Consider the following 15062-nt stretch of genomic DNA (forward strand, 5'->3'; position numbering starts at 1 on the left):
TCGGCTTAAAGAGCCTGAAGAATGGCACCATCACTTCCTTTAACCCTCTTTCCTCTAGGAAAGTCAGGGTTTATCTTCTGAGCAGTGTCTACCCAACAGTTCCTCCTCCCGTCCCATCTTGTCACATGGATGCTTCCAGCTGCTGAAGCTCAATCTGGAAGGAGCCCATGATTCAGAACAGAAGCAGAGAGAAAGACGAGCCTGCGTGCATCAAATGATTCCCACGGGGCTGGCTTACCACCCTTCCAGGCAACATTATATTGCCCCTCTCGGCCTCAGTATGGAGAATATACCACAAGCCCTTGGTTAAAGGGAAACAGGCAGTACAAGGGGACCTGCCCCAGGGAGGGACCTTTGAGCAGCTTCCACATGGCACCAATCCATAATCCTCCTCTAGTCTGCAACCTATTCAATACGTTGTGCCCAACACTGGATGAACCTCTACAACTCAGGGCCAGCCAAGGCTGACTTCCCTGGCATCCAGGGCTTGTGTAATCCAGAGTAAGGTGGTCTCTGCTTTGTCTGCAGCAGCACAAAACTCCTGGCTTGCATTTAAGACTCTGATTGGTGAGCTTACTTCTTATTGGGTGTCTCAGCAAAACACTTCAAGGAAGAGGTTTCCACAACTGTCTCGCAGAAAGTTACCACAGGATCAGCAACCTTTAAAATGCAGGCAGGGAAAAAGGAGTAGAGCTTTAAGCAAATATGTTTCAAAGACAGGAGTCCCCAGAATTCAGGCAGTGCTTCACAGGGCAACAGCCCAACCTCCCCCTGCAAACCAAAATGAAGCCCAGTGTCCTGGCCAGAAGGTGCCCTCGCCAAGTCAAGGAAGGAGACAACCTCTGTAGTACCTTGATGTCAATCTCTGAGTACATTTTGCGAAGGTCATGCATCACGCAGTCAAGGTAGAGCTCGCCTGTGCCCAGGATCACATGTTCCCCAGATTCTTCTACCTGGAGAGACAAGAGCAGGATAAACTTCTCACACCCACACACCTCAGGAAAGCTGCAAAGTGGAACAAGAACCTTATAACGGAATCTGGAGGTTCTGCAGCTAAATCAAGTATCTCTCTTTACAGGATGGATAAATAGCAGGGATCAGATTCCAAGAGATGGGGTGACCATCACTGTCATGCCCTGGTTTACTTATTTATAGTTTGCCTTTCTCACTGAGATTCAAAGCAGATTACACAGAGTAAATCAATGCAGTCAGCAGGAAGGGACAACTAATAAGAAATGTAATAGAATTAGGATTGCAGAAATCAAATCCAAGTAAAAACCTGGAACAATGCATAAGAATTAACATGGCATATTAAACAACAAAGAAATCATATAACAGGATAACACAGACAACGACGTACAGTATGTACTTTATATAGCAGTACAGTCCACAGTCTCTTTGCCTTTATTAAAGCATTCTTCCTGAACCATTCCATTATAATAAGCTGTATTACCTTTGTAAAAACACCCTCCTGAATAATAACTAATCTGGCGAACTGGATTTGTTTCCCCACTCCTCCACATGAAGCCAGCTGGGTGACCTTGGGCTAGTCACACTCTCTCAGCCCCACCTACCTCACAGAGTGTCTGTTGTGGGGAGGGGGAGGTGATTGAAAGCCAATTTGATTCTTCCTTAAGTGGTAGAGAAAGTCGGCATATAAAAATCAACTCTTTTTCTTTTGCATATTTTGCAAAATGCCAGGAAAGCAGGAGCCTTCCTGACCTGATCAGGCAGGCCCATCCATAAGGCAGGGGCCCCAACAGAGAATGTTGTGAGCTTTAAGGATGATACGGTTGGTGAAGGTTGTGCATTCAGGAAGCAGCTAGTCAGTCAATGTTTTATCCAAAGACCTTAGAAAGAGATTTCCAGCTTCCAAACCTGAACCAACTTGACAAGACCTGGCTGCTTTTCTGGCAATGCGGGAATGTCTCCTAGATGCATTTCCTTTTCATGAACTGCCTTTGGGAGGCGCACAGAGCCGGCTCGTGTCGTTCCAGCATGAGCCGGCTTTCCCCGCCCCGATGGCCAGCTGGCAGGCGGGCGGGGCACACAGAGCCGGCTGGGCGCGCTGGAACGACACGAGCCGGCTTTCCCCGCCCCGATGGCCAGCTGGGAGGGGGGCGGGGCGCACAGAGCCGGCTGGGTGCGCTGGAACGGGGCGCACAGGGCCGGCTCATGTCATTCCAGCGCGCCCAGCCAGCTCTGTGCATCCCACCCGCCTCCCAGCTGGCCGTCGGGGCGAGGAACGCCGGCTGGAGCCGTCCCGACGCGCACGCGCCCAGCCGCCATTCGCTCCATAAGACAAGTTTTTAGAGGAGGAAAACAAGATTTTTTCTTGTTTTTCTCCTCAAAAACTAGGTGCGTCTTATGGAGCGAAAAATACGGTAAGTTCTCCAAGCAAATCTTCTGGCTCTCTGAAGGATACCAGAAAGTTTTAGGGTTAGAATTCTAAACCTTGCAGAGTGGCCAAAGAAAGTTTTGATCTTGGACTCTTCATCTGCTCCCACTTTTTGATGCCTTTTCATATGACCCTGCCTGCCTCTGAAGCAATCCTGCACCTTGGTGGTGAGAGAGGGGTAGCTCTTGTTGACTTTCCGCAGGCCGTCCAGCATCTTGGGGAGCTCAGAAGGATTTACAGGTTCCACTGCTATCTTGATGACGGACGTGGTGTTGAATTTCAAGGGCCGAAAGATCTGAGCCTGAAAGAGAACAGGAACATCTGAAACTTGTTCGTTAGATGAATTTTCTCAAACTCTAGGACAGCCCTCCCCACCTAAGGCATGAAGTTCCCAAAAAAGGGAGAGCTTTGCCTTCATCCCCTGCCAGCCAATACTTGGGTGGACTGAATGCCCTCTGGCAGAGAAACCTCACTGATGCAGCTAGGATTTGAAGGGGGAATGGGGAGGGACAAGAGAGAATGACTGCAGCCTCACTGCTTCATCATCAAAACATACCATCAGGGTGGCCCAGAGGGTAAACTTTAACATAACTAAACTAAAATGATCCCATCAATTGGCTGAGTGACTGTGGACTCTCAGTATATCCTCAAATATTCTGATGGGATTGGGAGACAGGGGAAGAAGATGGGAAGTAGATCATGTAAGAGCACTAATCCATTGGGTGCCACTTTGATTGCCCTCCCATACTGCCATTCTGACACCTTTTACCTTTAGATACAAGACCTAAGGTCTGTTGGCTACTCTACCTCTTCATTGCCCCTGGGTTCGGTGATGGTGGCCGTCTTCACAATTGGTTGGTCTACCCCCTCAATGAGCACCCAGTTGCCAGCCGGGACTCTGTTGACCTCTATGTGGTACCTGAAATAAAACACCCAAGACATGAAACTTATTACTGCTATGATGGTGCTTTCCTAGAAAGGAAACTGCTGTCAATTTTCAGGCAGCAGAAGTCACGCTCCCTCTTTCAAGGTAACTGGACATTTGCTAAGCCTGTAAAAGCAGATGGACTAGGACATATGCAAGGGACTTCACTATTTATTTACCACCTTTCTCCTCTAATGGGGACACAAAGTGGCTTGCATAATTTTCCTCTCCTCCATTTTATCTTCACAGCAACCCTGTGAGGCAGGTTAAGCTGAGAGTGTGTGACTGGCCCAAGGTCACCCAGTGAGTTTCCATGATGCAAGTGGGCATTTGAACCTGGATCTCCCAGATTCTAGTCTGACACTCTTAACCACAATACCATATGCCTCTTCTAGCCTATCGCTACTGCTGTCAGTAATTGAAAAAATCTTTCTACGTCTGTGCGGCAGATTACCTATAGGCCAGGGGTCCCCAATGTGGTGCCTATAGGTGCAATAGTGCCCACCAACACATTTTCTGGTGCCTGCCAAATGGGCTAGGTGGGGTGGGGCTACTGGCCATTGGAGATTTGATTGGCTGCATAATTTTTACGTACTGCTTTGGCAGCAGCTGCCACCACAACATACTTTACTGTGTGACTGAAGGTAAGCTAATGATCCTGAGGACTCTGACCCTCAGTGTACTTATTTTGTTGCTCGTTTTTTTGAGGCTGCAGAGAAGAGTAGCAGGGAGGTGTTTTTAGACATGAGTCTTATTTAAGTTTTATGGTTTTATTGTTCAAGACCTCGGTCTAAGAACAGAGGGAAACAAAGAAAGAATGAAAGCTAATGACCCCTGCTATAGTCAATAAATTCACTAATTCAACTCTATCACTTGTGGCCTCTGCCAAGAGAGAGTTACCAAAGGTCTTAGGATGGAGCTGGTGAGCACCCATTGGCAGTTATGAAAGAGACTAAACAGACATCGGGTTATAAAAGAGGAGCCAGTAGACTGGAGCAGTCTCATATTCATATACAAGATGCCACTGGCATCATGCACAGAATTCCACATCTGAACGCTCAGTGAGAATAAACAGGCTCCTAGTCCTGAAGTCTGCCGAGCCAGACCTGACAGCGCACAAACAAACCATGAAAGCTGGTGTGACGTTGCAGTTACACTGTCAGACTAGGGCCTGGGACAACCAGGTTTAAATTCCCGCTCAGCCAAGGAAGATCACCAGCTGACCCTGGGCCCATGACAATTTCTCAGCCTAAGCTACCTCACAAGGTTGCTGGTGTGAGGATAAACTGGAGGAGGGAAGAACTATGGGGAAAGCCGCTCTGGGTCCAAAGCAGGGAGAAAGGTAGGATATAAATAATGTTTAAAAGCAATATTTCAACACTCAGAAGGCTGGAGAAAAGAACGAAGAGCACCAAGGAGGATTTCCAGCATCCTGCATGGCTCTGCAATCCTCCCCAAGGCCAACAGATGTAGAACTTTGCAAAGTAGTCAAGCATTTGTATTATGGAGCATAGGGGTGCGCATTCGGCTTTTGCCACACTGGGAAAAGGCCATGAAAAGGCACCCTTTAACAGAGGCAAAAAAGCCAAAGCCGAAAAAATCCGGCCTTTTCTAGACTGCCGCAGCAGCTACTGTTAAAGGGCACCTACAGCAGACTCTGCCCATTCTAAGGGAAATCTTTGTGGTGCTGTTTTTTGAAGTAGAGGCATAAAATTTGCAGCATAGCTGCTGGTGAAACTCCTTACAAGAACTCCTAATTTTGGTAAAGATTGGGTCAGGGGGTCCAATTTTATTGGCCCTCATTTTTCCCCTCCATTGGGGGCCAATAAAATTGGGCCCCCTGACCCAATCTTTACCAAATTCGAAGGTTGTAATAAGGAGAGTCACCAGCAGCTACATTGCAAATTTGGTGTCTCTATCTTTAACGCCCTGACCTGGATGGCCCAGGCTAGCCTGATCTCGTCAGATCTCAGAAGCTAAGCAGGGTCAGCCCTGGTTAGTATCTGGATGGGAGACCACCAAGGAATACCAGGGTTGCTGTGCAGAGGAAGGCACTGGCAAACCACCTCTGTTAGTCTCTTGCCATGAAAACCCCCAAAAAGGGGTCGCCATAAGTTGGCTGCGACTTGACGGCACTTTATACACACACATCTTCAAAAACAGCCTTTCCAGAGGCCCGGAAATATTCCCCATAGGGTATAATGGAGCCTAAATTTTTACCAGTATGAAGATTCGGCTTTTTTCAGAAATCTTGAAAATTTTTGGGTCTAATATTCCCGAATGCAGGGGGAAAATGAAGTTTTTTGGGTGCAAACCCCTAATGGAGCATGCGAAGTTAAGTCAGTAGACACCAATTGTCTCCTACCACCCCACTCTGCAAAGGCCGAAGCCATTCTCTAGCCTAAGGAGCTTTCCTCCCGCGGAAGTGGCTTTTCCACCAAAGGAAGCACCATTTAAGTTTGAGGAGGGCTCCGGAGGTTGGAGAAAGGATTCAGATCTTGCTGAGTCAAGTGGTAGGATGCACGCCATAGCATCAGGGTCGTTCATCGGGCCAGAAGCAATTGCTCAGCATTTTAGACACAAATATACCTTTCTTGCTACTGGAGACCCTTCAATTCATGATGCTGGAGATGAAGCCCAATCCCTTCCGCAGGCTCTGCTAATTACAAGAGCCTCAGGGTATCTTAATCTATGTGCATATTTCAAAAAACTGCAGAGTTCTGCTCCTCCCTCCAAAACCTGAGTTACACTTTGATTTGTTCGCGACAGCACAGATCCCCAGCTTCTCTGACACCCCCACACAGCCCCCCCAAAATTCCCCAAGAAACCAGAAGAGTTTGACTATTTTTGTCTCCAAAACTTTCCAAGTAATACTGATTGGGTTAGACTTATAGGTTTGACTCCACTAACATTGGGGTCTTCCTCCAATGGAAGATGCCTCTTCCATCGGAGGCAGGCTCCACCATTAGCAGAATGGAACCTTTGGATCCAACCCATCAAGAGAACAGGAACATTTGTGCAGGTCTGCTTTTGACACAAGCTAGTCTTCGTCCAAGACCCAGGTCCTCTTGACTGTCAGGTACTGGGAGGTGGTACAGAGACAGACAGTGGGCACAGGCAAGCTGTGAAGAGACAGGAGCCAAGAGAAAAGGTCCCCAGGACCAGAAGCAAAGCCCCACAGCCCCAACCACAGGCAATCCTGCTCAGAATGCAGGTACACATTCCCCGTCTGCTTTCAAGCATCACTCTCAACGACAACAGAGATTCCACAGGGTGTGCCCAACTTTATGTTACCGTTATAATACTACACATGTAGAAAGTGAACACTAATACCTGGGAGAAGCCCCTCCAAGAAACACCCACCTTGCCACTGAGATCCAAAGGCGTCCCACGGTGCAGATTTGTGAATCCTCTTCATCTTCCAGGGTGTAGTTTTCTCCAAGGACTTTGACGGGCTGCCCTGCATGGATGGTCCCGCTCAGCACCCTGCCAAACGCATGGAACTGGACCCCGTCGTCTGTGCTGTACATCTTTGTGGTGTGGCACATAAGCGGGCCCTTTCCAAACAAAAGGATGGGGGGGGGGGTAAATCAGTCTGCATGTAAACAACGGTCACAACATACAGCTGGTATGGAAACAGTCTGTCAAACACTTTGACAACAGCATCCCTAGTTTAGAGGAAAACAGCTGCCTTGCTAAACAAATGTGTAGCACTCTGTCTTATGGCAAGTGGTTTCCAGATCTGGGAGCCGCCACTGGCCTGCAAGCTCAATCAGTTTCAGACACCTTTATTGGCATTAGAATAGTAATAGTAGTAACAGAAATACATAAAGCTCCATACTCACCCAAAAGGGTCTCACATATATCTCTTCAGTTTTAAATGTATGGAAGAATGTATTATTACAATGGACCTATCTCACAGCCTAGCTAACACCAGCACCCTTTTATATATTGTTTCCCAGTGTCTGTAGATTGCCACAGTTGGTTTTATTATTTATTTACTTACCCTTCATTTTTATTTTTAATAACAATTGCCAGAAACTCTGCCACATGTTTGGTCTGCAAGCACATGACCGGAAGTCTGATATCCAAATATGCAGGAAGAGATGGAGCCAGAGTTATAACCTCACCAGGGTGCTTGCACTCCACACCACAGGGGTGCCCAGAGCACTGGAGGATTGGCAGGTGAGGCTGTATGGCCAGGCAGATTATGCTGTATGTGTTTGTTGCGGGGGATGGGGGTGGGGGAGGAAGCGAAGACAAGGGAGACCTTTGGAATCCTCTCCCTCACTTTCTGACTACGCTTTGCCATCTGCTACTTTTCTCTGCATGTGCGCAAAGCAAGGCAGGGAGCTCTTGCTCTCCACCTATGTGCACTAGCTGCAGGTTCATCTAAAGAAAGCAGCCAAAAGGGTGGCTCTGTAGGGGCCTGCAACCCAGGAATGGGAAATCTGCAACCTGTCCCAGCACAAGGGTGGAAGGCCATCCGTTTACAGAGTCCCAAACAGCAGGGCTTCGAAAGGCCCACTGAGGCTCACAGTACTGAGCTAACTGGACATCTGGCCAACTCCCCAAAAGAAAGCTCATGGTGAGCTGTTATCAGTGTCACTGACTTCTTCCAAGGACACCCAGAGACAGGACTTCTATAAGGGTGCTGGGAACAGTGTATGTGTGCGCGCGTGCATGCTACAGGGCCAAACGAGATGAAACAGAAGCAGCCACATCGACTGTACACAAATCTTTGTCATTCATGTATAAATCAGGGAGGGGCTGTGGTTCAGTGGTAGAGCATCAGCTTGGCGTGCAGAAGGTATCAGGTTCAATCCCCGGCATCTCCAGTTAAAGGGACTAGGCAAGTAGGTGATGTGAAAGAACTCCGCCTGAGACCCTGGAGAGCTGCTCCCGGTCTGATTAGACAATACTGACTTTGATGGACCAAGGGTCTGATTCAGTATAAGGCAGTTTCATGTATTCATGTATTGAGGCGGTCAGAAAGGACCATATCAGTTAGTGGAGCTGAACTACATCTACAAATCAAGTTAGAAGCGAATTCCTTACATCTGGATCACACTCGCTCATGGCCTCTCCCAGGTCAGAGTCGACTCCTCCTGTGTAGGTGTGTTCGATTTTGGTCTTGGCACCTGCTTTTGGGGAGGGGATGTGCTGCACACACATATCCACAAAGCCTAGGAGAACAAAGTCAAGAGAGATGGTGATGCAGCAAGATAGTTACGGGGGGAGTGGTGAGCCAACCTCCTATAACCAAGAAACCACTTCCACACCAACCTGTCTGAATCCCTGCCTGAAGGGTGCCCTGCCTGCACCCGCCAGGTGTTGGCCAGGCCTGCTGGGCTTACCTGCTACAAACCAACAGTGGGCCCCATAGAACCCACCCCAGACTCCGTGTGTGTGTGAGAGAGAGAGTGTGTGCGTGCACTGACAGGAAGGTAGAATTAACAGTGGAGTCTTCGTCCAAGAAGCTGCCCTGTTATTACTAATATTTGTAGGAGCATCATCTGTGAGCACTGTGCTAGACTAACGCCCCCCCCCCCAAACACTGGGGCCCAGAGGCTGTATTACTTATTCAGAACAAAGTTTTGAATACATATCTGACTGACAAGGAAGGCTCAATGCACTCTGATTTAAATTTAAAGAGATGGTGGCAAGAGACATTGATGATCAGCAGTGAAGCCGCATTAAGGCCAAACTCAGAAAGATTTTAGGAGTCCTGAGAATGGGTTTCCCAAGTTTTTGGTAAATAGCAGTGATGGGAACACCTCGGCGGAGTCAAGGCCCACCGTACCGTTTCCCCAACCTAAAGTGTCCCCCTGGAGCTGCTATTTGCCTCACTGGGGGAAAACATCCATGCCACCTCTATGCTGTATATGCTTCCCCCAGCGGAAGCACATACAGCATTTCTATAGGGAGCTGTCTGATGTCAGAAGCACATGGCAATAAACAGAACTACTCAAAGGGCCCCTGGCAGCTGATATTTAGTAGGAGATCCACCCACTGTCCACTCGGGCCCTTTAAAGTGCCAACCAAAGCAGAACTACATCCTTCCAAGTCCACTGAAGCGGAGGGGCTTAGAAGGGCGTAACAGGATGGCCACAGTTACTCACACACAAAGGACAAGAACTCAGAGTCATTTGCCATGCCTGGAAAGCAGCAGGCTTAGAGACAGGCAAGCAACACATATCAGTTCACATAGTGCATAACCTTTTATTACTCGCGGTCCTTGGTCTCTGTGGCCCTCTCTGTCCTCTTCCCACCTTTTTGGTTCCATGAAGTCTCATGGAAGAAGGGTAGGAAGAAAAGGAAGTGCTCGGAACAGGCACATTCCCAAGATCACAAGCTCTTATTTTATTACAGTTTTACCCTTGCTTTCCTCCAAGAAGCTCAGGGGAGTGCACATCCCCCCTTTATATGAAACACCATATAAAGGCGAGAGCATATGAATGGCTAAGGCCATCCAATTAGCATCCTAGCTGAGCGCATATCAGAACCCATATCTCCCCTGGCATAACCTGGACACCCTGCCCATTATATAGCGCTCTTCCGGGCAAATCTGCCCACCACAAATGCTGCTCCCCTAATTCTAGCCCACAGCACAGACTGCAACAGCTGCTCAGCTCTTTCAGCCACAGGCAGCTCCCGTGTCAAGCCACCCCTTGGGCAAGGATGATGGAAGCCCAGCAGCCTGAGGGAAAGACAGCAGGGCTTACCCGTGAACTCTCCGAAAAACTTCTTGCAGACGAGCCTCAGGAGAGGGCGGATGTTGAGCTTAAGCTCCTCCTTGGTCAGGTGGATCCCCAGTTCGTCCAGAGTCCTGGGAAGGGTGGTGTCCACATCCCCAACCACCTGGGGGGAAGGGAGGCAGGTGAGCAAAAGCTCCCACAGATGCCACAAAAACCTATCTAGACATTGGACAGGATTTCTGGGGTTGACACAGCAGGGTGTTAATGCTTGAACATCTGAATTTGGCTGACAATTCACAAAGAACACACAACTCTTAACATTCTCTCCCATGCGGAAAGCTCCATGCGCATGTGCGCAGATAGACGGATGCTCCCGCTGACCACAATCGTTCTCTCTCTCACTGCTGTAGAATCTGTAGCCCCGATTCTATAGCAGTCCTTTCACAAGGAAGCCTGTAAGCGCCTGACACCATTCGCTTTTACAAGGCACACTAAAAAACCTTTGTGTTTTGAAACATTTTCCAGTTATCTGTTGAGCATTGTCTCTGCTTGCTGTAGCCTCAGGGTGCAAACTATTTTCAAACCATGCACGGCTTTTCTGCTGTCCTGTATATTGCTGGTGACTGTTGCCAGCGTTTCGATGTACACCATGAAGACTTGTGTGTTGATGTTTTGAGAAAGCAATAAAATCTTTTAGTAACATCATAAAACAAACACTGCTCATACACAAAGGAGTTCCAGGAAGATTGGCTCCTTTCTAAAACAGGCTGATATACTGTGCTTAAAGTAACAGGCTTTGCCCACCGATGAGAGCATGACCCTGGGCAGGAAGAAGCGCCAACAAGATTGCTCCCCCTGACTTCACTGAGTTTGAACCAGGGAAGGAGAAAGGTACATTGTTTACTCACAGAAAAGGTCCTTTCCGCTCTGAAGTAGAAGGTCATCTTGCAGCGTTGGGTGTTTCTCGTCCCATTGCTTGGAGAGGTAGGACTAAAATTAAACTATTTCCTGTCTCGGGGCGAGGAAAGCCCACAAGCTTCCAGTTAGTCTACTACGAGCTCATTAGAGACAAGGAAAAAACAGGAACATGATAACGATAATAACACATTGAAACAACACCATGAACTGGTTGAACGTCAACACAACAATAGGAAGGACAACTTGCCCCCTTTAATTGTAACTGTAATTATCTTGCTTGAGGCTCACTTTGGCTGATGAATGTTGGTTCAAGTTATTTAGCCACCCTGAGAAGATGACTCCTCATGGGTGGGCAAGGTGACCTTCTACTTCAGAGTGGAAAGGACTTTCTCCGTGAGTAAACAATGTACCTTTCCTGCTCTGAAGGAAGTTCATCTTGCAACGTTGGGATGTCCAAGAGCCCCCTTTTTAAGGGTGGGAATCTGAGATGTCATCTTCCTTCACTACGTGTTGCAATACACGCCTACCGAAGGCAGCTTCTGCGGATGCTAAGGTGTTAATGCGGTAATGTTTAATGAAGGTGGAAGGATTAGACCACGTAGCTGCCCTGCAAATCTCCTCTGTTGATGCCTGTTTGAATAGAGCAGCAGAGGTTGCCGCACTCCGGAGTGTGCCGTGATGCCTAATGGGCCCTGAAGTCCGCTTGCGATGTATGCCTCGGTGATGCACCTGCGGATAGTAGTGCTGATAGACTGGCGAGACATTGGCATGCCCTTGTTAGGTGGTGCTATGGAGATAAATAGGTATTCAGTTTTTCTGATAGAAGCTGTCCTTGAGATGTATATGTGAAGAGCTCTGCACAGGTCCAAGGGATGCCAACTACGTTCCTTGGCGTTGGAAGGATTGGGGCAGAAAGAAGGAAGGTTGATTTCTTGTGCTTGATGGAACTGTGATCGAACCTTAGGGGTGAAGGATGGGTCTGTTCGGAGAACCACTCTATCTTTGTGGAATATACACGTATGGAAGCGCCATACGTATGGAAAGTGCCCTCAGTTCTGACACGACTAGCAGAGGTGATGGTTGTCAAGAATAGGGTCTTCATCCTGAGTAGTCTGATGTGGACCTCCCTCATTGGTTCAAAAGGTTTGTTTGTCAGGGCCGGGAGTACTGTATTTAGCCTCCAAGTAGGGAAGAGGTGCACAACCGGAGGGGTGGACTGCTTGACTCCCTTGAGGAAGGATCTAACCTGAGGATGTGAAGCTATCGTGTATCCATCTACAATTGGACATACTGATGATATGGCCGCTACCTGTTTTCTAAGCGTGGATGGTCTGAGATTTTGTCTCAGGTCCCCCTCCTGAAGAAATTCCAGCAGTTGTAATGATGGCAATATGGGATTAACCGCTTTGCGTCGGCACCATCTAACATAGGCCTTCCAGGTATAGTTATATATCCTTTGTGTGGATGGTCTCCTGGCCTGTAAAATGGTGGAAATCACTTCCTGTGAAAGACCTAGATCTAGGAGCCTAGTCTCTCAATTTCCACGCGGTCAGATGAAACCATCCTGGGTCCGGGTGTAAGATGGGACCCTGTCTCAGGAGTTCTGGTACTACTGGCAACTGCCATGGGGGGCAGGTAGACATCTCCATCAACGCAGGAAACCATGGTCTGCGGGGCCAGTTTGGAGCTATCAGGATGATCTCTGCTCTTTCCGCCCTGATCTTCCTGATGACCTTCGGAAGAGTAGGTAGAGGGGGAAAGGCATACATGAGTCTGTGGGGCCATGACGTCAGGAGGGCATCCACTCGTTCCGCGCTCGGGTGATAATACCTGGAGAAGAACTGGTGTATCTGCCGGTTCTGCGCTGTGGCAAAAAGATCCACCTTCAGGACTCCGAATTTTTCTGTCACCGCCTGGAAAATCTGTGGGTCTAGATTCCACTCTCCTTCCTGGATTGATTGTCGACTCAGCCCATCTGCCTCTAGATTGTGGATGCCTCTGATGTGCTCCGCTCTTAATGACAACAGGTTCTTTTCCGCCCAGGTCAGGATGGTGGAAGCCTCCTGGTTCAGGAGCCTGGATCTGGAACCGGCCTGCTGGTTGATGTAAGCCTTTGAGGCTACATTGTCCGTGCATATCAGGACATGATGGCTCCACAGGAGTTGTTGAAACTGGAGGAGGGCCAGTCTGATCACTCTCAACTCCAGAATGTTGATGTGAAGTTTGGCTTCTGAGGGAGACCAAGTTCTCTGAGAGAAGGTTCCTGGAGCTGTGGCCCCCCAGCCCTCGAGACTGGAGTCGGTGAAGACTTGGATGGGAGTCTCGTGTAGGTATGGTTGGCCTGAAGTGAGATTTTGTGCCTTGGCCCACCACAGAAGGCTGATTCTGGTTGATGCGTCTAGAGTAATGTGTTTGTCTATTTTGTGCGATATAAGTAGTTGGAAAGGTCGGAGTGCTTAATGAAGTGGCCTGGAATGAAATCGGACCCAAGGTCCTAAGCCTATGCATGAAATCATTGAACCAAGCAGTTTTGTTAATGCCATGACCTGGTGATGTGGAGCCTTGGCATAGGCCCTGGCCACCCTCGCTATCTTGAGAGCCTTATCTTGAGGAAGGTATACCATGTTTAGAGATGAATCTACGATCGCTCCGAGATGAAGGATGCGTTGGGTAGGAATCAGGGAACTCTTGCCTCTGTTGATCAAGTACCCATGGTCTTCTAGGGTTAGGAGGACCCGACTGGTGTGTTCTGTGGCTAGCGCGATGGTTGGAGCGCATATTAGGAGATCGTCGAGATAGGGGTGCAGCTGGATCCCCTCCTTTCTCAACGATGACACTAAGGTTATCAGAATCTTGGAAAAGACTCGGGGAACAGAAGCCAGACCAAATGGGAGGGCCTTGAATTGAAGGTGGAAGTTTGAGTAATTGAAGCGAACAAACCTTCGATGTGAGGAATGGATTGGCAGATGAAGATATGCCTCCGTGAGGTCTATGGAGGTCATGTGAGTGTCCCTTCGTAGAGCTTCTATGATGGATCTTAGTGTCTCCATGCGGAAGTGTTTCTTTTGAACGTAGCGATTGACAAACTTTAGGTCTAGTATTGCTCTCCAGTCCCCATTTTTCTTTGGGACCATAAAGAATACTGAGTAAACTCCGGCGAATCACTCCGAGGGAGGAACCTCCTCTACGGCTCCGATGTCCAGGAGATGTTTGATGGCTCTCACCGATCTGTTGTGCTTGGTTGAGTTCCGGTATTGAGGTGATGTTAGGAACCGGTCTGGTGGTGTTGCTCGGAACTCTATTAGGTAACCGTGTTGGATGAGTTGTAGAACCCAGGCATCCGTCTGAGTTCTTCTCCATTGTGGAAGGAATAGTTGTAATCTTCCTCCCACCAGGGTATCTTTGGCATCACTGTTTGTTCCCTTTGGGGAACTTGTCAAATTTGTCCCCCTTAAAGGGCTGGTATGGGGGGGGGGGCGACCAAATTTATTGAACCTCCGAAAGGAGCCTCATTGTGAAGGCCAGGTGGGACGCCTTTGCTCCTGTCTGAATCTGGACAGGGTATGTGATGAACGAAAGGTTTGAGGGTATTGGTATTGACTATTCCTAAAATCCTTTTGATTTTTAAGCATGTACTTATTCTTATCCTTAGTGTCAGTCAACATTTGGTCTAGTTTCCCCCCGAAAAGTTTGCGTCCCTTGAAGAGATGTGCCAGGAGAATGGCCTTGGATCTGTATTCGACCTGCCAGGGTCTGAGCCATAGTGCCCTTCTAATGGCTGTGTTAGAAGCCACTGCTCTGGACGCGCATATCAGTGCATCTAGAGATGCATCTGCCATAAAGGAAGATGCTTGTAACACTCTGGAGAGGCCCTCAGCTACCCTCTTATCTGCTGTTGGAAGGAGCTTTATCAGTTTTTTGGTCCAGGCATTAGTGGCTCTGGCCATAAGTGCAGTAGTAGTGTTGGCCTGAATGGCCAGGGCTGAGGCCTCATGGACCTTCCTAGAAAGAAAATCCATCTTTCTATCCAGCATATCCTTAATAAATCCCCCCCCCCCATCTTCTGTGAAGAAATCAGAGGACTGAATAGCCGTGACAGGAGCATCGACTACTGGCAGCTCCA

At 48.5% G+C, this 15062-nt stretch overlaps 1 protein-coding gene across 1 annotated transcript in view; it reads right to left on the bottom strand.

Annotated features, from left to right (window-relative positions):
• EFTUD2 (elongation factor Tu GTP binding domain containing 2) overlaps nt 1-15062 on the bottom strand; it is a 43331-nt gene that overhangs the window by 6917 nt on the left and 21352 nt on the right. The window contains exons 13-19 of the mRNA XM_056863431.1: nt 10049-10184; nt 8382-8509; nt 6687-6880; nt 3206-3317; nt 2559-2699; nt 852-953; nt 578-660 (exon numbers count right to left, since the gene is read on the bottom strand). Coding sequence (XP_056719409.1) covers nt 578-660; nt 852-953; nt 2559-2699; nt 3206-3317; nt 6687-6880; nt 8382-8509; nt 10049-10184 — 896 coding nt within the window. The remainder of the gene's footprint in view (nt 1-577; nt 661-851; nt 954-2558; nt 2700-3205; nt 3318-6686; nt 6881-8381; nt 8510-10048; nt 10185-15062) is intronic.

This window comes from Euleptes europaea, chromosome 18 (genome assembly GCF_029931775.1).
Source record: "Euleptes europaea isolate rEulEur1 chromosome 18, rEulEur1.hap1, whole genome shotgun sequence".
NCBI classification, from domain to species: Eukaryota; Metazoa; Chordata; class Lepidosauria; order Squamata; family Sphaerodactylidae; genus Euleptes; species Euleptes europaea.